Source organism: Bison bison, unplaced genomic scaffold (genome assembly GCF_000754665.1).
Source record: "Bison bison bison isolate TAMUID 2011002044 unplaced genomic scaffold, Bison_UMD1.0 scf7180017864452, whole genome shotgun sequence".
Classification (NCBI taxonomy): Eukaryota; Metazoa; Chordata; class Mammalia; order Artiodactyla; family Bovidae; genus Bison; species Bison bison.
In genome coordinates this window covers 2675366-2699250 of record NW_011495014.1, presented here as the reverse complement: position 1 = coordinate 2699250, position 23885 = coordinate 2675366, and the positions used below count along the sequence as shown (strand labels likewise).

The 23885-nt window shown below is 39.4% G+C and overlaps 1 protein-coding gene across 1 annotated transcript in view; it reads right to left on the bottom strand.

Annotated features, from left to right (window-relative positions):
* The window catches only part of SCN7A (sodium channel, voltage-gated, type VII, alpha subunit), an 80548-nt gene extending 60656 nt beyond the window's left edge, over positions 1–19892 (bottom strand). Inside the window, exons 1-2 of the mRNA XM_010858940.1 lie at positions 19570–19892; positions 1486–1724 (exon numbers count right to left, since the gene is read on the bottom strand). Coding sequence (XP_010857242.1) covers positions 1486–1724; positions 19570–19579 — 249 coding nt within the window. The 5' untranslated portion in view covers positions 19580–19892. The remainder of the gene's footprint in view (positions 1–1485; positions 1725–19569) is intronic.
* Between the last annotated feature and the right edge of the window lie 3993 nt (positions 19893–23885).

Genomic DNA, 23885 nt, shown 5'->3' with positions numbered 1-23885 from the left:
CAGATCCTCTGTCGTCCCCTTCTCCTCCTGCCCCCAATCCCTCCCAGCATCAGAGTCTTTTCCAATGAGTCAACTCTTCGCATGAGGTGGCCAAAGTACTGGAGTTTCAGCTTTAGCATCATTCCTTCCAAAGAAATCCCAGGGCTGATCTCCTTCAGAATGGACTGGTTGGATCTCCTTGCAGTCTTTTGAACTGTGGTGTTGGACAAGAGTCTTGTCCAACACCACAGTTCAAAAGCGTCAATCTTTGGCACTCAGCCTTCTTCACAGTCCAACTCTTACATCCATACATGACCACAGGAAAAACCATAGCCTTGACTAGACGGACCTTTGTTGGCAAAGTAATGTCTCTGCTTTTGAATATGCTATCTAGGTTGGTCATAACTTTCCTTCCAAGGAGTAAGCGTCTTTTAATTTCATGGCTGCAGTCACCATCTGCAGTGATTTTGGAGCCCAAAAAGATAAAGTCTGACACTGTTTGCTCTGTTTCCCCATCTATTTCCCATGAAGTGATTAACCAGTCTTCAAATCCTGCTGTTTCTTCTCAAGTGTGTCACCTCTGTCTCCAAGGCACTCTTAGAATCCAGACTTCTTGACTTCAGGCCTGGATTAGTCTCTCTCCTATTTCATCTTTCTGACTCTATCATTACCACGAAATAGTCATGTAGAAGTCTCTAGATTAATCTTACTTAAACATTGCATTGATCACATCAGTACTTTGGCCATCACATTAAAGCCATGTTGTCATCTCCATTCTCTCATCTTATTTCCCACAATTTACAACAACTACAGGGTTCCAGTTCTATCATCAGCCCACCTCTTCCTTATTTCAGAATTAATCTCTGCTCTTGACTGTTCACAGAAGATTTTTGCCTTGGAAAAACTGAAGTGTTCCTGAAGCTGTAATTTAAGATTATTCCAGCTTTGTCAGTCCGCACAGATCTCTGTCTTTTCTAAGCATAATCGTTTTTATTTTCATCATTTTGTGCTTCTTGCTGAATTGTCAAATATTTAGTAATTTTCTCAAATCATTCTGGGAATAAGATAGGATGTGACTGTATGAGTGAATAAAATTTATGAATAAAATATAGTTTGGTTTTATTTCCCTAACTACTGAGTAAGCACATCAAGTTGAACAGTTGAAACTGGTGTACATATAATTGAAATTTTATATTATAGTTATTTTAAAATCAATACCCTTAAATAGCCAACCATGATGCTCCCATAAAATGAAACATTAAGGTATGCCAGTGTAGCTTATTACATACAAAGTACAGTTATCCCAAACAAACTAATCTACCAGGCAAATAATCAGTTTTGACAAAAATCTCAAATATATGTGAAATGTTTTGTCCAGTTTTCTGTAACTTAAAATTACCTCTTCACTTATTCTTCTGTCTTTTTTCATTCTTTCTCAATTACAGTTGTTTGCATGTCTGGAAAATAAATAAAAATACAGCCACAGTAAACTTAATTAATCCTTACCCTTTTATTAGTGTAGTATGGGTCCACATCTTCCAATGGCTCTGACACCATTGCTTGAGGAAGATTTCCATAAACAAATGGAAGCTCTTTTCCAACTTCCAAGTCACAGTTCGGTTTTAAATCTTCTTTGTCTTCCTCACTGGGCTTTTTAGCACTATGCTGTTCCATAACTTCAAGAGACTCTCTGGTGAAAGGGACCAGGCTCTTAGGTTCTGGGGAAGCCATTTTCAATTTTGCCCCTGCAAGAAAAGTATTTTCTTCATTTCTATATAAGATTTGGATATAATAAAGGAAAAAATTAAAGTACAAAAGGCTAGGATATGAATGAAAGGGAATGGCAAACAACGCACTCCATGAAAATTCCTGCACTTAAGAGAAATCTGAGTTATTAATCTTGGTTTGTTTTTTCTTTTTTTAATCTTGGTTTTGTTTCCCTTAATATTAGGATTTCCCTGGTGGCTCAGATAGTAAAGCATCTTGCTTACAATGTGGGAGACCTGGGTTTGATCCCTGGGTCGGGAAGATCCTCTGGAGAAGGAAATGGCAGCCCACTCCAGTACTCTTGCCTGGAAAATCCCATGGACAAAGGAGCGTGGTGGGCTACAGCCGACAGGGTTGCAAAGAGTCGGACACGACTGAGTTAAACTTGGTTTTGTTTCCCTTAATATTAGACTTAATTTGTAGTTTCATCAATAACTCATTCTATTTCATTTACTCATCCATTGAATCCTCTTTCATCTGCTGAAATCTGCCTTTCAGTTTCTCCCCTGTAATGAAAAAGTTCTAAAGTGGCTACAGATTGTTGGAAGACCAAACCCAATCATTTCACTCTCAGCTGTATTTAGTCATTGACTAGACTTTCCTTCTCTAAACTCAATTTTCATTGGCTCTGTGACCCACTCTTCTGTATCTCTTCCTACAGCTCTGATCACTTCCTTTGACTTAGTTTTTCCCCCAAAATTTCAACTTTGATATCCTTTAAAGTTTTGCTTTTCCCTCTTTTACCTCATCTTTTTGGTAAATATATAGGCAAACACAGAGTTTAACTACTATAAATAGGTATTCACCAAGTACATTTCCCAAAACACTCCCTTTCCTCAGTCATCTATGTGTCAACCCACCAATGACAGCAATTTAACAAGTAAAAACAAAATTTGTTGTTTTTTCCCAAGACTAAAACTACTTTTTAACCTAACAGTCATTGTAAAATTACATATAAACTCATTACTTTGAAAATTACTCATAAAATGTTTTTCTTTGTCACTAATTCCTTAGAAAAAAATAATTTTCTTACAATAGTTTTCCATCAGTTATTTAAATATTATCCATTGTTCATACACCTACATCAAGGTAGCCATTTTTGTAATTCTATCTGTGGATTGCTCCAGTAGTCTTTACAGGTTTTTCTCAATTCTAGTCTTTATCTATTTCAAGTTATTCTACAGGCCACTTGAATTAGCCTTCATTAAATATAATTTCATGTATCAATTCTCCATTTATGAAACATTATTTCCTTTTACATAGAAATATGTTCTTTTGCTGATTTTTTCCAGCCCAATTTCTGTCAAAACCAACTCTTCAAGTGACTCTACTCAGTGACAACTGACTATTCTTTATACATTCTCTTTAACCCTCACTGCAATTCTACTACTGCAAGCAGTGATCAGAAATTTTGTACTTGATATTGCAGCATTTTCTGTATATATATTTTGTCTCTTATAGTGCCAACCTTAGGTAAATTTATCCTATTGATATGGTATGTCAAAAGACAGAAATCACATACATATGTAACATACACACAGATCCACTAATCCAGAATTTTCCTCTGTTGTGCAAAATTGAGTTTTTTAATAGTTGAATCCATTACTTGCTATTAGTGGAAAGTAAGGGAAAAAAATAACTTGGTTAACAATAATGGAGTATAAATCATTGTGAGAATCAAACTAGTAACAGCTTTAAATAAGTGGCTTGTAAGAGATATTTTAACTACACAAATGATAATCTCCAGACATCCAAGGAGAGGATACATAGTCCATTTCTTAATTCTGAAATGTAAAAATGCAAAATAATCACTGGGACAACTCCTTATACCTTTCATGACATCACAGTTTTCTTGGCTTTTCTTTTAATTCCTACTGCATTAGGTATCTAAAAAATGACTTTCTATGCTCACTTCTAAGAATGTATATAGAACAAAATGCTACCCCTGCTTCAACTTTATTTGATTTTTCAATTTAAACTCCCACCTATAAATTCTATTTCCAAAAATGTAAATAAAAAGATACTCAGTCTATCCAATGGATTTATTTTCCCTTGGTTCAGTCATTTGTGACCACAGAGAGGGACATTTTCATAATAGCAATGTCTGCTTATGCCCAAGACTCTCAAAGAATATTGCAAGGATGGGGTGTTAAGCAATTTTAAAGAGAGAAATATGGAATAGAAATATTAACATATATCAACTTGGAACCCTCTTTGTAAATTAGTGGAAACTAATAACTGCACATCAAAAAATTTACCTATTTTTCAAATAACTTGCTTCAGTCATGCACAAAATACTTATTAAAGGACCATTAATAATTGTTTATACACACCATATGCTCAAAATCCTTCAAGCTAGGCTTGAACAGTACATGAACAGTACATGAACCAAGAACTTCCAGATGTACAAGCTAGATTTAGAAAAGGCAGAGGAACAACAGATCAAATTGCTAACATGCACTGGATCATAGAAAAACTAAGGGAATTCCAAAAAAAACATCTACTTCTGCTTCACTGATTACACCAAAGCCTTTCACTGTGTGAATTACAACAAACTAGAAAATTGTTAAAGAGATGGGAATACCAGACCACCTTACCTGCCTTCTGAGAAACCTGTATGCAGGTCAAGAAGTAACAGTGAGAACCAGACATGGAAAGAGGAGAGTGAAAAAGCTGGCTTAAAACTCAACATTCAAAAAACAAAGATCATGGCATCTGGTCCCATCACTTCATGGCAAATAGGGAAAAAATGGAAATAGTGACAGACTTTATTTTCTTGGGCTCTAAAATCACTGCAGACAGTGATTGTAGCCATGAAATTAAAAGACATTTGCTCCTTGGAAGAGAAGCTATGATAAACCTAGACAGTGTATTAAAAAGCAGAGGCATCACCTTGCCAACAAAGGTCCATATAGTCAAAGCTATGGTTTTTCCAGTAGTCATGTATGGATGTGAGAGTTGGACCATAAAGAAGGCTGAGTGTCAAAGAACTGATGCTTTCAAACTGTGGTGTTGAAGAAGACTCGTGAGAGTCCCTTGAAGAGCAAGGAGATCAAACCAGTTAATCCTAATGGAAATCAACTCTGAATGTTCACTGGTAGGACTGATGGTGAAGCTGAAGCTTCAATACTTTGGCCACCTGATGCAAAGAGCCAACTCATTAGAAAAGACTCTGATGCTGGGAAAGATTGAGGGCAGGAGGAGAAAAGGGTGACAGAGTCGGGTAAGATGGTTGGATGTCATCACTAACTCAAAGGACATGAGTTTAAGCAAACTCCAGGAGATACTGAAGGACAAGGAAGCCTGGCATGCTGTCATTCATGGGGTGGCAGAGCCAGGCACGCATGAATGAATGAACAGCAATAACATAGTAATACCTCACATATCAAATTTTGTTGAGGGGAATCAAAATGCTTTGAATAAGTACAATTTATGAAGACACACTACAAACAACTGAAGTTTTCTCTTACTTACATAGAGAATCTTCCTTTAAAAAATTTAAAAGCTTTCAAAATTGTACTCCTTACATGGAGTTCCTTGAATTGTTCCTTAATGGCTCATGGTTATAGGCTAATATAAGCAAAATCACAAACTTAGGAATTAGACTTACATTGAAATCCTAAATTCTGTTACTAATTCTGTTCTGTTCTTAGAGGTTTCAGTTAAATTACTTATATTCTTGAAACTGTCAGTCATAAAATTGGGATCCTATTCACGTTAAGTAAGGATAAAATCAAATAATGTGAATGAAATGCCTAGTACAGTGATTGGCACATAATAGGTTCAAAGTAAATAAAAATTTTTAACTGTGATATAATGTCATATCTTAGAATGATTGGTCAAATTTATTAGAATAATAGTATAGTGGCAATATGCATCAGGTTTTGAAATTTGAACCAAAACATCCTGTCTGCACAAATGCAGTCAGTATATATTTGCAGCAGAGAAAACTGCCAAGGGGATTTACTTAATAGTAATTGCAATATAAATCAATGCTGATTTTGTCTACCAAGAAAGTTAATATAACCTTTATTTATACTGAAGGAAAATGGAGGAGGCAGTTACTCTCTCTTCTGCTGTATTCCATGACCGCACCCAAAAGGCATGCATGTAAACTGGAAGGTCTTCAAATGGGATCAGAATGTTGATAAAATTCAAATCATTCCATCTATAGAAGAGTTATTCATTGACTGTGACCTTATAGTCTTAGAACTTTCCAATCCTAGAATCTTTGAATTGAATTTTCACAGAGTATCATATGACCTAAAAGTTTGGGCTACATATTAGATAAACTAAACCTATGCAGCATTGAATGAACAAAATCAAAACATTTTACAAATATCATTTCATATTAAGTAAAAATGTTTCTTTTATATTTTTAGGGATATATTCTAACTACTAAGAAACATTATTAAGTTTATGTATATAAAAACTATTGTCCTTAAAAGTAGATACAAAGGGATGTCATAAACTTATTGCAAAGATGCCAGCATTAATGAAAATATTTTTGCCACAAGGCTTCCCTTGTGGCTCAGATAGTAAAGAATCTGACTTCAATGCAGGAGACCCAGGTTTGATGCCTGGGTGGAGAAGATCCCCTGGAGAAGGGAAAGGCTACCCACTCCAATATTCTTGCCTGGGAAATCCCATGGACAAAGGAGCCTGGCAGGCTATAGTCCATGGGGTTGAAAAAGAGTCAGACATGACTGAGTGACTAACATACACACACACATTCTATATGTATAGTCCAAATATAGTCTTCTTTTTCTTTCTGTTATCCCTTCACAGCACAACAATCTTTGATTCCTCAGTCTGCCACCTACTAGCTATGAGACTTTAATGGTAAACTTCAGAACCCCTCCTGTATCTCACAGGGTCATCAACATGAAACCAGACTATATATGTGAGCCTGCTCCACAGTACTGACTGCCACTGTTAATTCTCTCTCCCTACCCTGTCAGTGATACCAAAAGACTCCTTTAGTCATGATTTTGATGTTGAATGAGACTACATGGTTGTTGACTAGATGAATAAATAGATAGCGGACACTGGCTTCTATAGTATGACAAAGAAATGGAAGCACTTAATCAAATGAAACTGGCTTGCCTATAACTTTTAGACAGCTGAGTGCAGACTGTAAATTATTAATCATTAAATCATAATTCAGTAAAAGCATTTCTGTGGGGAATTTATGAAGTATGATCCAGGCACTGTGTTTTCTGGTGATTGATCTTAATATAGCACAAATGCCTGGAAAATATAGAAAGATTAATAGTTAATCTGTCCATTAGACTGCTTTTCTAAAAAATTGAATTCCTAAAGTAAGATTTTGGCAAGAATTGTATCAAAGTCAGCTCAAGTTTGGACTGTAACAAGTATAATTCAAAACATGCCACATTTATAACCTGATGATTTAAAGTGGCACAGCTAGAAATATTTCTACATATGAGGACAACAGAAATATTTCTACATGTGAGGACTGACTGAAAGGCAGCTGTTAGGGCAGATCAAACATCTGATGAAAATAGCTACTGTATTCCCGTGTGTATATAAACTCTAGCTGCCAAAAACTGGTTCAGCCTTCACTCCACTTGCTGCATAACTAATATTCTTGGATTTTTCCTGTGTTGGAATATCTTTACTCCGGTATAGCTAACATTTTCTTTAATACAACTTTTTCTTGCCCCTGAGATTATTTCACCCTTTCCTGACTTAAATGATTTGATTTTTGGCTCTTTATACTCTCTACAGTTGTGTTCTGCCCAGGGTTTAGCCAATTTTGGTTAATTCTCCTCATTGTGTGTGCCAACCCCTTCACAGATCACTGCCTTGTCATGGTGAAGGGGCTTGTATAACTCAATGAAGCTATAAGCCATGCTGTGTAGGGCCACCCAAAATGGACAGGTCATAGCAGAGAATTCTGACTAAATGTGATCCCCTGGAGGAGGGAATGGCTAAATGAAGCAGCGCAAAGGCTAACTGAATTCTTCCAAGATAATGCACTGGTCATAGCAAACACCCTTTTTCAACAACACAAGAGATGACTTTACACATGGACATCAAAAAATGGTCAATACCAAAATCAAATTGATTACATTCTTTGTAGCCAAAGATTGAGAAGCTGTATACAGTCAGCAAAAACAAGAGTAGGAGCTGACTGTGGCTCAGATCATCAGCTTCTCATAGCAAAATTCAGGCTTAAGCTAAAGAAAACCAGGAAAACCACTAGGCCAGCCAGGTATGACTTAAATCAAATCCCCTATGAATATGCAGTGGAGGTAATGAATAGATCCAAAGGATTAGATCTAGTTAACAGTGTGCCTGAAGAACTATGGACTGAGGTCCATAATATTGCACAGGAGGCAGTGAACAAACTATCCCAAAGAAAAAGAAAAGCATGAAGACAAAGTGGTTGTTGGAGAAGGCTTTACAAATAGCTGGAAAAAAGAAGAGAAGTGAAAAGCAAGGGAGAAAGTGAAAGGTACATACAACTAAATGCAGAGTTTCCAAGACCAGCAAGGAGAGACAAGAAGGCCTTCTGCAATGAACAGTGCATAAAACAGAAGAAAAGAACAGAAGGGGAAAGACTAGACATCTGTTTGGGAAAATTAGAAGTATCAAGGGAACACTTTGCCCAAAGATGGGCACAATAAGGACAGAAACAGCAGAGACCTAGTAGACAGTGAAGAGATCAAGAAGACATGGAAAGAATACATGTCTTTCCTCTGTACAAAAAAGATCTTAGTGAACCAGATTACTAAGATGGTGTGGTCAGTCATCCAGAGCCAGACATTCTGGAGTGTGAAGTCAACTGGGCCTTAGAAAGCACAGCTATTAATAAAGCTAGTGGATGTGATGGAATTCCAGGAGAGCTATTCAAAACCCTAAAGGATGATGTCACCAAAGTGTTGCATTCAGTATGCCAGCAAATCTGGAAGACCCACCAGTGGTCACAGGAGTGGAAAAGGTCAACTCTCATCCCAATTCCCAAGAAGAGTAGTATCAAAGAATGTGCTAATTATCCAACAACTGCACTCATCTCCCATGTGGGTAAGGTCATGTTTAAAATCTTTCATGCTAGGCTTTAGCATATGCAAACAAAGAACTTCCAGACGTCCAACCTGGGTTTAGAAAAGGCAGAGGAACCAGAGATCAAATTGCCAACGTTTGCTGGATCATAGAGAAAGCAAGGGAATTTCAGAAAAACACCTGTCTCTGTTTCAATGACTACACAAAAGGCTATGGATCATAAGAAACTGTGGAAAGCTCTTAAGATTTGGGAATACCACACCATCTTACCTGTCTCCTAAGAAACCTGTATGCAGGTTAGGAAGCAGTAGTTAGAATCCTGTATAGAACAACTGATTGGTTCAAGATTGAGAAAGGAGTACGACAGGGCTGTCTGCTGTCATGCTGTTTATTTAACCTATATGCTGAGCACATCATGAGAAGTGCTGGGCTGGATGAGTTACAAGCTGGAATCAAGACAGGCGGGAGAAACCTCAACAGCCTCAGGTGTGTGGATGATACCACTCTAATGGCAGAAAGTAAAGAACTAAAGAGTCTCTTGATGAGGGTGAAGAAGGACAGTGAAAGAATGGCTTAAAACTAAATATTAACAAACCTAAGATCATGGCATCCAGCCCCATTACTTCATGCAAAGAGAAAGGGAAAAGGTGGAAATAGTGACAGATTTCCTATTCTTGGGCTCTAAAATCACTGTGGATGGTGACTGGAGCCATGAAATCAGAAGACAACTGCTTCTTGGCAGGAATGCAATGACAAACCTAGACAGTGTGTTGAAAGGCAGAGACATTACTCTGCCAACAAGTGTCCATACAGTCAAGGTTATGGTTTTCCCAGTGGTCATGTATGCTTGTGAGAGCTGGACCATAAAGAAGGCAGAGTGCTGAAGAGTTGATGCCTTTGAATTGTGGTGCTGGAGAAGACTCCTAAAAGTCCCCTGGACAACAAAGAGATCAAACCGGTCAAGCTCAAGGGAAATCAACCCTGAATACTTGTTGGAAAGACTGATGCTGAAGTTGTAGGTCTAGTATTTTGGTCATCTGACGTTAACAGCTGATTCACTGGAAAAATCCCTGATGCTGGGAAAGATTGAGGGCAGAAGGAGAAGAGGGCGTCAGAGGATGAGACGGCTGGATGGCATCAACGATGCAGTGGACATGAACTTGGGCAAACTTTGGGGGATGGTGAGAGGGAGGCCTGGTGTGCTGCAGTCTATGGTGTCACAAAGAGTTGGACATGATTGGGAGACTGAACAACAAAAACATGTGTGCCTAACTTAGCCTTGACCTACTTCAGGTCCCAGTTCTGGGCTTTTTGGTGGCTTCAGATTTCCTGATTGCTCAACTCTATCCTCCCTTAGTTTCTTTGTCCTAATCCATCTCAGACCCCTTGTTAACACATTATTGGAATATGTTATCTTGCAGAAGACTTCCCTGGTGGCTCAGATAGTAAAGAATCTGCCTGCAGTGTGGGAGACCTGGGTTCGATCCCTGGGTTGGGAAGATATGGCAACCCACTCCAGTATTCTTGCCTGGAGAATCTTGACAGACAGAGAAGCCTGGCTACAGTCCGTGCAGTTGCAAAGAGTTGGACACGACTGAGCGACTAAGCACAGCACATGTTGTAGAAAGTGGTTGCAAGCACTCTCAAAAATATATCTCTCAAGTCTCTCAAAAATATCTCTACAATCATATATGTTTATAATTCTATATTTTAGCTTTTTGGTTTCAGCTATGTTTTTAAAAAGTGAGCTCTAATTTTCCTTTAAAGATTGTTACTGCAGTTTGACATGTCATATAGGGCAATAAGTTTAACCATGGTGTTTGCTTTTGATATTCATATATTTATCAGTCATTTGTGGAACATGTATTTATTAAGCGCCACTGAGCTAGGTATCAGTGCTGTAAATATTAATGTTATAATTACTGAATTTAAGGGCAATGGGAGACAGACTTGTAAACAAGTAAGAATCAAGTTATCTTGGTTATCTCTGAAAAATATTATTTCAAAGCAAAAGAGATGCAAATTCAAATCATCTCCAACACTAGTGGGTCTGGATTCTACAGGGAGTTCATCAAATTTTCAAACAATGAGAATTAATATCTCTCTTCTTGAAGAAAGAAGCAAAGTCAAGGACCTTAAACTTCAGAATGACACAGTCAATACACACAATAGGAAATCCCGGCCAGCGTCAGTTAACAGTCTATCTGCATCTGATTGCAAATTGTCTAAGAACAATGAACAGGAAGCTTAGTGGCAGCTGAAAAGCCAAGTGGGGATGCAGATCACTGGGTATAGGATCCCAGTGAGCGTCTCCAAGCTCAACAAAAAATACTATTCTGACAGTGATAAAGGCAACAGAAAGCCCAATTGCCAGGAACATAAAAGGTTAAGCTAATTCTACCCTAACAAGTCTTACTTGAATCTTCTAAGAAAACAACTGCTTTGGTTCCCTACCAGTGAGTCTAGGAAAGTGGTCTAACTCAATATTCTAAAGCACTCAATGTTCTCAATTTTTCTAGGTATTCTCAAAATTTCCACTGCTTTGTGAAAGTGGCCTCTGGGATTTCTGAATTACCCCTTGTTACACTGAAAAAATGAGCACATTGTAATGGAACTGGAATCTTCCTAGAATTGTACTTCTCACGAACCCAAAGATCTATTAGATCATTAACCAAAAATTCCTGGCCAGTAGCCATATTAGGAGTTAACAACACAAAATAAAAAATAGTACTCTTTGCCACTTTCCAAAGGAATTCAAAGGGGCTCTGTCATGCAACTAGATTCTATAAGCTGTCTTCAGTCCTAATGTCCTTGATGCAACTTGTTCCCCTGACGTATAAGGTATGATCTCAATATTTGTTTTAAAAATACAGAACTAGAACTATACCTTGGCGCTTTTGGGATCATTCACAACCAGTTGACCTCCTTAAGCATCCTCTCAATCTGAAGTGAAACTGTGGATTTTTTTTTTTTTTTTTGGCCCTTCATTTATGCTCAGCTTCTGACCAGTGGAACTAAGCTCATAGATCCACAAACAGTGCCCTAAATCTGCAAATCAGATGGAAGAACTCTGGACCAGTTGTCATCTAAGGCCAACCATAAGCCTCCAGCACCTACTCTGGCTCTAGGTTAGCTTGAGATGGGCACAAAACTTTCAATAATGTGGTCCTGGGTGGTTGACTAGATGTGAGAGTGTCAAACATGCAGTTTATGAATCCTGAGGCCTCTGAGAAGAAGGGGAGAGGATGGTGGCCTTGGATCAACATCCCGATACTGAGTTGTAGGGAAAGAATACCTTCTTGTTGCACCTGATTTGAATTATATCAGCTCTTGACTGGATATTAGTGCTAATATTGAAAATGTAGGAGTCAGCAGCCCAACCCAGACAGACAATTTCAGAGTATCTTGGGCTAGGGCCCCTTGGGATGAACCTGATGCAGCCTGCTAGAGAGAAAGATTCCTTGGCTGATAGCCATGCTTCATCCAACCACCCTCATAAAGCAAGCAGAGACATCATTACATGTTGTTTTATGTTCTCTGATATCCCAAGTATGAGAGACAAACGAGGCTTATACCAGAATTTCTGAGGCAAATACTTGCTTTAGAAAATCACTTCTCCAAAGGATCACATGCTTTTCACCTCTCTGGACCCCTTATCTCCCTCAGCTCTAGAATTTTTCTGATTCTGTGGGTGCCTTGACCTTACCAGATGTTGCCATTCTACTACATATGTCCTGGTGCAAAACAGGTCTAAAGTTTGAAATAAAATATGCAACCGGAACATCCACCTTATCCTGTTGCTCCCAGTTCCCCCCAAGATAATAAATCTAACTTTTCCCTTCCACCCTTTCCTTTTGTTTCTGACCCACTCAGTTTCATAGTTCAGTAGCATGACCAGGAATCACAGGGTTCTAGGGACAATTTGAGTGTATTTTTGTTGTTGAGAACTAATTATTTATGTCATTCACTGTCCTTTTCAAAGGAAAGCCTCTGAGTTAGATGATGAACGACACAGTCACTCAACCAGTCATCTCATGCTCGGCCCCTCTGCAGCTTATTTCCCAGGGAGGAGGCTGTGTGGATAAGCAGCATTCTCAGTCAGCAACTGCAGCTGCATCGTCTTAGAGATCATGAAGGCCAGGGAAGAAAGGGGCTACCGGAAGTCAGTGTTTTCTTCTCTCCCTCCATATCCCGTTACGCATTGCTTCCCTGTCCCTCAGTTCGATTCCCGGAGCACAGCCTACCAGTAATGCAGTCAAGCTGGGAAGACAGATATTGCACATGTAGGAGGTGACTGTCCAGAGCACTCACAGCCTCTTCACTTCCATTTTTCCCACCTGAGGGAATTAAAACTACTGCATCTAAGTAATCAACCCATATGCTTTCTGGGAAGGTAGACTTGATCCTAGGCATGAGAAACAGATGCTAGAGTAGCTTTGCCAAAGAGAATTATGAAATGTTTTACTCTGTAAGGGGTAATATATGTATATATTAATTCTCTTAATACATTTACCAAAAGATTTAGCATAACCTACAAAGATGTAGACCTGTACAGCAAGATAATGCAAACTAAAAACAATGAAGCAAAAATTAGCACCATAGATCCATAGAGAAGTGATAACAGCAAATGTCAATTTCACTCTGACAGGAAATAGGAAATAAAGGGTAAAAAGACTTCTCACATGTTTTCCAAGCTATTTTGAGACAATTATGCTATTAGACATGGATAATGCAGCAAGCCTCTTGTACCAATTCCATTCAGATAATTGCAAAAAAATGTAATGATAGTAGTAACAAGGCTGTAAACATTTGGAGACTGGAATGTACTGCATACATAAGTGAGGGATACAAAGTTAATGTAATGATTAACTGGAATCTCTGGATTGTTGAGAATATAGGAACCACACCTGCTTTAGTGAAGTGAAGAATTTAGATCATATTTCTATTCATTGGAGCCTTTTGATTGTACTTCATAGATGTATTATGGCTTATATTTCATCTTTCCCAGTTTCTGTAATGACTCACAGCTAAATTCTCTGATGCAAAGCCCTTTCACCAAGAGTTCTCAATTGTATTTTCTTCCCCAGGGTTTAGAACTCAAATGATATTAGATGCATTGCTTTTTTCTCATGAAGGATACAAAAATATTTTAATTGTCTTTAAGGAAGCACCAGGAAAGATGAGTCACGGTATTTTGAAAGATATGGTAAGATTAAAACAATCAATAATTTTAGCAGTAAAACTCTAGAGACATACTTGAGATTCTTCCCAATGGATGCCATCTTTGGCAGGCTAGGATACAGAAGTAATGGGCCCTCTCATGGTTCAGTTGAGAGTGTAAACAACTGCATTTTTTTCTGAAAGACTGCTTGATAATACTCCCTAAAATAATGCTGAATGAACTCTTTCACCCAGCAGTTAAACTGCCCTATGAATATGTTGCTGAAGTTTAAGTTCATATGGAAAGATTCACCAAATAAATTATTTAGTGAAAAATACAGTGTTGAGAACAGCTTGCACTGCATTCAAAGAACATCTTTGACTAAGATGTTTTATGAGGATTAGTTACACAGTGGCATATATGCTTGCACATGCACGATGTTTTCCCTCTAAAACGAAGAAACTGCTACGTCTATGGAGAGGGACTGAAAAGGTGTCAAAGAGCTCTGTTGCTTTCTTGTTAGTATTTCTATACTCATGCGTGCTTGCTCAGTCACTCAGTCATGTCTGACTCTTTGTGACCCCACGAACTGTAACACGCCAGGCTCTCCTCTGTCCATGGGATTCTCCAGGCAAGAATACTGGAGTGGGTTGCCATTTCCTACTCCAGGGGATCTTCCTGACTCAGGGATTGAACCCGTGTCTCTTGCGTCTCCTGCATTAGCAGGCAGATTCTTTACCACTGTGCCACCTGAAAAGTACTATCTGACCATAATTTATTGTGTACATGCATTATTAAAATCCAGAAATGTAAAGTTTACACACTGAAGGCTTAGGAATAAAGGAGATTGACCAGAATAATGCCAATCCACCTGGAATTTTATAGCTGTCTGTTCCCTGTGACTTCAGCCTATTTCTTTTTCTGCTTTGGGATCATATTTTTCACTACAGTTGCTTACTTCCTGTTTAGCTTTGATTATCTGACTTCTACACTTGAACCTAGATTCTGCCTACAGCTGTGGTCATCCTGATTTGGCTTCAATACATACACTTAATTCTGGACTCAACTCCCTCACTGTGAAAATTTCAGCCAACACATTCCTAGAGTATGTTATTCTGCAGAAGAAAGTAATAAATAAGTAATTTTCTCAAAAATATAAGTATGTATTGCCATTTTGCTTTGATTTTATTTCTTAAGAATTTTTCATTCTGGGTACTTTTCTGAATTTAAAACTTAGGAAAGAAGTCTTGGAAATAAATAAGTACCAGCAAAAATCCAAAGGAATATGTTCCATCTTTCCCCCAAATTAAAAGTTCTTCTTTGAGAACTGAAGTGAAAGGTGAAAGGGTTAGTTGCTCAGTCATATCCAACTCTTTGCAACCCATGGGCTTTAACCCACCTGGCAAGAATACTGGAGTGGAGTCATTCCCTTCTCCAGGGGAATCTACCCAACCTAGGGATCAAACTCAGGTCTCCTGCATTGCAGGTGGATTCTTTACTGTCTGAGCCACCTGAACTCTCCTCAAATCTAACAGACTCGAATTCTAGTGATGGTTCACTAATATAACTAAGAGATCAGGTCTTTGGAAAAGTCATCTTTCCAGAGAGAGGCAGTTCAGGAATTTAGATACCACACATTCACAGTGTTACGATTTATACTGAGGAGAAGAAATTCGGACAAGAGTGTCTTATGAGAGAGTCTTAGCACCCAGTCTCTTTTCACATCCACTTAAAAGAACAAGCCTAAGGAAAGGTCAATGGAAAGGTCAATGCATGCTTTGATAGGATGCAGGAGAGAAAGTGTCTATGGGAAATGAACTCCCACCAGGGTTAAGAGTTAGAACTGGCAGTGGAGGCAGAGAAGAGTTCCAGGAACATGAAGGAAAGTTGCCTGGGTTTTAAGTAGGCCCCCTTGAGCTTCTCTATGGCAACCTCATGGTTCACTAGCAGGGTCCCTTGTTTCCTTGTTTCTATGGATATGATAATAATTTATAGCTGTGCCTGTCCAGGCCACCAAAACAAGCACACTGGGGAAAAGCCAGAATCTTTCCAGAACTAGCTATTTTTATGACCCTAGTCAATCAGACCCTTGATTAGAAGAAATGGCCAGAGGCCACCTAAAGAGCTAAGGTCTCAAGAGGGAGGAAAGTATTCTTGCTCCTATGAAAATAATACAAAGGAGAGCTTGCTTTGTATGTAACTTCTAGACTCATTAGCAATCCTGAGACCCTCTGGCCTATGGTTTCAGGCTCCACCAAATCTGTGGAACACAAATTTTAAAAACATTCTAGAACTCGAATAGTCACTGGAACCCTAGAGGCTTCTTAGTATTGGCTCTTCACCTCTGCTCCTGGTCACTCTGAAACCATAGGTCTGCTTTTACGGGATCTACTTATACCACCCTGAAACTACTCTAGCTTTTCAAATGTAGAACCAAATACACAGACACTAATTCCTTTTCAAATTGGAAAGCAACTAGAGAGGAGCCATAAAACAGACTAAGGTGAGACCAGATATGGACCAGAACCAAAGCCTTATCAGGTGCTTAGACGATGCAGTCTCAGCAAAAACCCAAAGAATGAGAGGTTGGTGGATGGGGAGCCTCACTGTGTCATTTAAAGAAGGAGAGAAGGAATATTCCACTCAGCACCATATATTCAACCAGGGACTATGGCCCCCCAGTCAGCATCCTCTTATGTCCTGGTTTAAAACCAAGTGCCCTGGACGGAGTAATCTTTGATCTTTAAAATCAGAAATTTCCCTGAGGGGGGGCTTCAACATTTTCATTAAGTTTCTCTTTGATGCTGATACAATCCAGCACCTGGCTGTCACCACAATCAAAACTGTCCACAGAGCTGGCTGTCCTCAGTCAGCAACAAACTGAGTCAATCCAATCAGAAATGCTGTGTACACAATAGAGATACGGTATCTAGACAAATGAGAGTTCCCCGTATCGGCATGGAGTACAACCTCAAAAATTTTCTCTAATATTAAAGGTTCCCTTTTTCAGTGTACACTGAAAAAGTGTACCTTTTTCAGAGGTAAGACCTAGTTTGCATGGCCTTGGTTAGCCCATATTAATAGAAGAAAAGGGGACCAACTCAGGGGAAAATGAGGTTTGTCCATACAAGTTAGTGTCATATGATGGTGGGTGACAGCACATGGCGGATTGCTTGTCAGGGTGGAAAGAGTTTGTAGATGTCCTGTCACAGTGGACCAGGTGTGACAGGAGTTAGCTGAAATCATGGAACCAGACTCCCAGGAATAAAAGAATGTCTCTTTCAGGCTTATGCCTCCACCATAAGTTTTTAAGAGAAAGTCGTGGTGGTAGGTTGAGGGTTGACTATCTCAGTGGTGTTACAGATCCTGTCATAATGAGATCTAGGACTAGGGCATATTAGGATACTTCTTTCCTAAGTGCGACATTGAGTAAAATATGGTTGCTCCCATTTCCACTGTGCTTTAGGCCTGTATTCATCCTACCTGCACAAAGTTAGTGGGAATGTGTCAACTATCCTCCCAGAGCCTCTCCCACAGCAGAGGACCCAGTTTCTAGTGCTTAGCTCCAGGGCTCCCTCTCCAGTGGTAACTGACATGGCAACACTGTATCCTGTCATCTGAAATCTGTTGGTTCCTTTTCCTGAGCCTGTCCTATTTCAGGTTTTTCTCCTATTGTTTTGAATACACTGGTAGTAAAAAGGAGCTCACAGTACTTCTCCTCTCAGTGCAGAATTTTAATAAATCCTAGCAGTCAGGAGAAGGCAATGGCACTCCACTCCAGTACTCTTGTCTGGAAAATCCCATGGGCGGAGGAGCCTGGTGGGCTGCAGTCCATGGGGTCGCTAAGAGTTCGACACGACTGAGTGACTTCACTTTCACGCTTCACTTTCATGCACTGGAGAAGGAAATGGCAACCCACTCCAGTGTTCTTGCCTGGAGAATCCCAGGGACGGGGGAGCCTGGTGGGCTGCCGTCTATGGGGTCGAACAGAGTCGGACACGACTGAAGCGACTTAGCAGCAGCAGCAGCAGCAGCAGTCAGGAATAGTGTATTTATGCCTAAACTTTGACTTCCCCTGTGTTAATTAGTGGACCAAATAAATTCAGCAATATCCAAATATTTGATGGTTTCATTCCAAGGAAGTAAGAACATATACCCAAAACAAAATTTAAAACTAAAAAGAAAAAGATAATAAAGCATATTTTGAGAATATTCAAAAGTGTTTAAATATGAATTGTTATCCAAGGCACACAATTTTGTAAGGATGGAGGCTCACAGGTTGAATATACTTTAAATTGTACTGGTGGCAACAGTTCATGACTTGAATTTGAATTTTGCTTTCTCTAGTGCATTCTAGTGAGGCCTGTCAAAACTTATATTGAACTGGACTTTAATTGAGAGCCAGAGAGTGAAGTGGATGAAAATGAGGAACAATTCCTTATACGAGCAGTAGTTATACATGGTACTACCTTTACATAACCCTTCACGTAATCTCTGTCATTTGGTCCTTATCAGGATCTGTAATTTTTTTTTTTATTATTTACAAATAAGAAACATAAAGCTTAATCAAAAGTTAAACTACTTCAATTTTACATAAACAAAAATAAAGTTCTGCCACATTAAATTCAAAGTTATTTGTCATATTAAATTCAAAGTTTTCTTCAATGATTCGCTCATCAGTGATTAACCCAAGTAAGCTCATCAAATTATTACTCATGGGTCTTGTCTTCTCTACTTGTAAAACTAGAGGTTGGGTTATAGAAACTTGAATTAGGCCTGGTCATAGCAGGGCCCAGCTTCCTTATATTTGCTATAGACTACATGATAGCTAGGAAGAAAAATATTCACAAAAAACACCACCCAAACTCCTTCCCATTTCAAGAGATATTTCTGGTCAATATCCAAACTTGACTCTATGATTTCCATTAATGAAAGGAACCCATAAGTGTGTTATTCCGCATGAATTCATCATTTATCCTTCTTAGACCGATATCCTAAGTATTAGAAGCAACATATAACCAGAGTTGTCATGAACACATCATCATCACTTTCAAAAGAAAACCTTTAGAAGGTATGCATTTTACAGAGCCAAACAATGGAAAAATGGAAACAAAAACCTGTTGATCCAAACAGTACCAAAATGCCCAGCCATGAAAATTGGGCATGCCATTTCCTATCACATTTGTGCTGCTAATTTTATACTATTGATTCTTACAGGAAAAGCACCAACCTTGAAATCACTAAGTTACTTGGAGTAAGAGATAAGATTTGTTAGAAGTATACTTTATCCGGCATAAGCTTTTATTCCTTCTGTTCTATTATTGTACCATGTAACCAAAAAGTCATTGCCATATAAGGTGTTTAGAAATTTTACACTACCAGAGCATCTTGCTTTTTCAGAAGCTTACCTGGTGAGATGAGAAAACTGACCACACACAACATACAGTGCAGGGAAAACATTCAGACGGTGGCTGCTGTTGAAGCAGTTCTCTTAATCTGAGCCCAGAATTTCCTACTGGGGACCCTATGGGTGTGTATGGGGTGGGGCAGGCAGGGTGGGTCGGAAAGGCTGGCAGCAGAAGACAGCTATCACCAACCCGGGACTGGGCACTCAGCAAGAAAAAGGTACTTACTTGCTGCCATGTGACAGGTTTCCACCAGCACCTAAGGGAACCCTGAGCAGCTGGGCTCCCTGGACCCCCTTTCTCCTCTTGGGTTCTCTTTCCTCCGGGATCTCTGGTTTCCTGAGTTCTGGTTGCTCAGGAGGTGGCGTCTGCCCTCACCAGCTGATGCCACCCAGATCACGACAGCTCAGCAGTCAACGGACCCCACCGAATTGCCGGCTAGAAAGTGTCTCTGGGGCGGCTGTCCAGTCAGTCACCCAAAGACCTCTCCAGCGCAGAGGCGCAGTGGAGTCCTGCCCGCCGCGGGGGAGCTGCTTTTGAGGCCTCCTCACTCCTCCCGCCCCTCTCCCAGCCACGCCACGCTCGCCGACTCCCTCATCCCCAGGCCAGTGCGCGACCTCAGCCTCCGCACCGGGCGTGGGCGGGGTGATGATGACCCGAACGGTCCGCGGCGGCTGCTGCGGCTGGAACAGCAGCAGCTGTGGCGTCTCTTCTACCCGCTGCTCGGGAAGGGAGGGGGCGAGAGGAGCAGGTGGGGTGAAGAGGGGCAGCGGGGAGAGGACTGAATGGAGAATAGAGGAAGGGCAGGGATGCGGTTGGGGGTGGGCCAAGAGAGGCGAATAGGAGGGACAGGAGCGGGAGAGGAGGAAAAGGCAGCAAACTCAGGTCTTTACCTCTAGTTGCTTGTTCTCTCTCCTTGCCTAGCTGTCCCCTTAGAGCCTGCCAGGGGCAGTTGTGAGCCTGCAGCGTTCAAATCTGGACGTGGCTGTAGAGGTGTGCTCGCGCTCCTGTGTGGGTGGAGGGAGGGGAAACGGTGTGTGGATATTTAGGAAAGAATGGGTTGGAGTCCCTACAACCTTCTCCCTGGAGATGAGATTTCGTTCCCATTCTGGTGACTTGAAACACAAGGACAGAGGAACAGTTATCCACATCTTGAAAAACTAGCGCACAATAGCGTACTTCAGAGTCGCGAAAGAAAATGTTGGACCCGCTTTCCCAGAGGGAGTTTGGAAAATTTTGCTGCATCACAGAACATTCATTTTATAACCCAATCTTGTTCAATAGTGAAGTTTCCTTAACAACAACAACAACAACAAAGAGTCCTACAACATATATAATAAAAATAAGGAAAAGGTAAAAGAAATTATGTGTATTTATAAGAGGCTCAAATTTTATGTTCCAAGGCATCAGACAGAAAAATAAAGGAGAACTAAGCTAAGTTCTGTCCAAGCCATGTCAGAAACAGCATGCTTCATCCATGATTCATAGAAAAGGTTTTATTACTTCTATTTTGTTTGCTTGTTTAAATTATACATTTGCTATGGAAAGTTTCCAAATATATACAAAAATAGAAAGCGTAATAAACTCCTATGTACTCAGCCTCAACTATTGTCAATATGAAGTCAATTTTATTTTATCTATACCCACATTTTTACCTTGGATTAGTTTAAAAGTAGTACGGTTATTTCAATATTTTGGCCACCTGATATGAAGATCTGACTTATTTGATTCTGGGAAAGATTGAGGGCAGGAGGAGAAGGGGATGACAGAGGATGAGATGGTTGGATGGCATCACCGACTCAATGGACGTGGGTTTGGGTGGACTCCGGGAGTTGGTAATAGACAGGGAGGCCTGGCGTGTTGCGGTTCATGGGGTTGCAAAGAGTCAAACACGATTGAGCGACTGAACTGAATTGACAGTTATTTCGTTTTATCCAAAAAAAATCATCACATGTCTCTGAATGATAAGGGCTTCTAAAGAATAAAGCCCCCCCAGAAGACCAATACAATTATCATACCAACAACTAATAATCATTATTTTGGAGTCAAACATCCACTTGATTTATTTTTAATAGACAACATGTGAATTACCAGCCTCTCTTCCTCACACTTTGTGGTTACATTCCAAGTAGATTTTCTAATTCACTGAACTTTTCTTGAAGCAATTCAACTTACACATCCTCCTCACCCAGTAAAATTTGATGCATCTTTCTGTACATTCAATCATAGTACAAATGATAAAAATTTGATAAAATTTAAAATAAATAAATAATAAAAACATGATGAAAATTTAGCCAATATAAAATATCGAATACTTTAAAGTTTAAATAAGATGTCTGACATAAAATAAAGAGAAATACTGCTTTGTATAATGTGCAACTAAAATAAGCAACTAATCCCAAGAGGTTGTGCAAACCAGTAATAGAAACCAGAGGCAAACAGAAAGGAAACCGATGATACTAGATTTACCTTCTGAGTTGAGCAACCAATTTTTGTTGTTATTCTGGAGCAAATATTTTCTTTCTACTATAGATAATATTGCTATGCTAATCTGACAAATTTTTAGCAATTATTATGCTCCTAATAATAATAATTATAGCTGATAATCACATTTTGGGTTGCTGTGCCGGGGCAAATGTTTGGTGGGAGGGGTTATTTGCAGTTTGTTTTCCAGGCTTCTGCCTTAAGAATCTTATATATTCCAACCTGTGCATCCAGAATATGTACTCAGAAGGTAGACTCTCTAGACCCACTTGCCCTTACTGCTCATCAGGAGAAACCTTTTCTATCACACTACACTTGAACCAGATAAATCCCTGGGGGAATTATTTCCCTCAAAGCCTGCTTCAGTGGAGGCTGTTTATTCTAACCTCAAAGATGTTAGTGTCGGGAGTGTGAATGGGCCTGATATTTTGATTCTCACTCCACATCACCACATCTAGAGTTGGTAAAACCTTAAACAATTGCCCCAAAATACAAACAAATCAAAACATATCTTCCTTTGAAAGTATGTCTTTTAGGTGTATCATCCTTTTCTTTTTTCGGTCGAGCATTTATCTTTGGCTTCCCTTGTGGCTCAGCTGGTAAAGAATCTGCCCGCAATGCGGGAGACCTGGGTTCCATCCCTGGGTTGGGAAGATCTCCTGGAGAAGGGAAATGCTACCCACTACAGTAATCTGGCCTGGAGAATTCCATGGACTATAGTCCATGGGATCACAAAGAGTTGGACACAACTGAGCAACTTTTACTTTTCTGACTTTATAATATTTTTATTAATTAAGGATTTATTTTCTGGTTGGCAGTTTCCCGTGCTGTCTGGACTCTTAACAAATTTCTCATCCATTTGGATGCTGATAACCATTTTAATAGCCTAGTTTCGAATTTCCTTCCTAATAGGTGATTTTTCTCTAGTCTGTTTTGGCTATTAAATCCCACACTCACACTTTGAATCTTGTCATAGCTAGCAACTTCTTGTTTTTCTCTGTAACATTTATCTGACATGCTAAATATCAGTTCCTGATATCTTTTTTCTGTTTTTTTCCCACCAGAATCCATGCTGCATGACAAAGGGGAATTGTTTATTCCCTGTTGTAAGATGCTTAGAACAGAGGGTGTAATACAGTAGGTACTCAGTGAATCTGCTAAAAGAATGAACCCCAAGCATACTCTCAGTTAACTGAGTGCTTCTTGGAAAAATGTGGTGATTCACCACAGTGATAAGTCATAGGCCACATGTAATATGAAGAATGTGAAAATTGTTTGTTGATCTGCTTTCATTCTGCTGAATTTGTGATACTAATGTACTTTAATGCTTCTGTGATACTCAAGTGTGAATATTTCCCCTGGCTGCAGAATCTCGATGCAAAGCAGAGAACTGTCTAAAGAGAAGTGATAGAAATAAGAAAGTCCAATTTTGTCTGTGGGGAATGCCAAGACACTCGGAGACATAAAGCACTCAGCATCAAAGTGAAGTGAAAGTGAAGACACTCAGTCTTGTCCAACTCTTTGCGACCCCATGGACTGTAGCCTACTGATGGGATTTTCCAGGCAATAGTACTGGAGTGGATTGCCATTTCCTTCTCCAAAACAAAACCCTTATTCTAACCTACTAAGGAACAGACATTGGTTTGGGATTGTTGTCAAAATCCAGGCCTAGATATTTTTAAGAATGAATATAAAATAAACTATATTGTAGAAACATGTCTCTGAATAACTCAAATTTTATGATTGTTAAGAGTTCATATTTTCTTTTGCAAATACTAGTTAACTTCCCATGTCATGTGTAATATCACAAGCAAATGCCTATGATCCTTTTTGTCTTAGTCAGTTAGAGCTGATATAAAATATATCACAAACTTGGTGGTTTGTAAATAACAGAAAATCATTTCTCACAATTTTGGAGGCTAGAAAGTGCCTGTGGAGTGAGGTTCTGTGTTGCAGACTGCAGGTTTGTCATTGTATCCTCCTATGATGAACTGAGAGAAGACAAAAGCTCTCTCATGATTCTTACAAAGGGATTAAATCCACTGACAAGGGCTCAACCT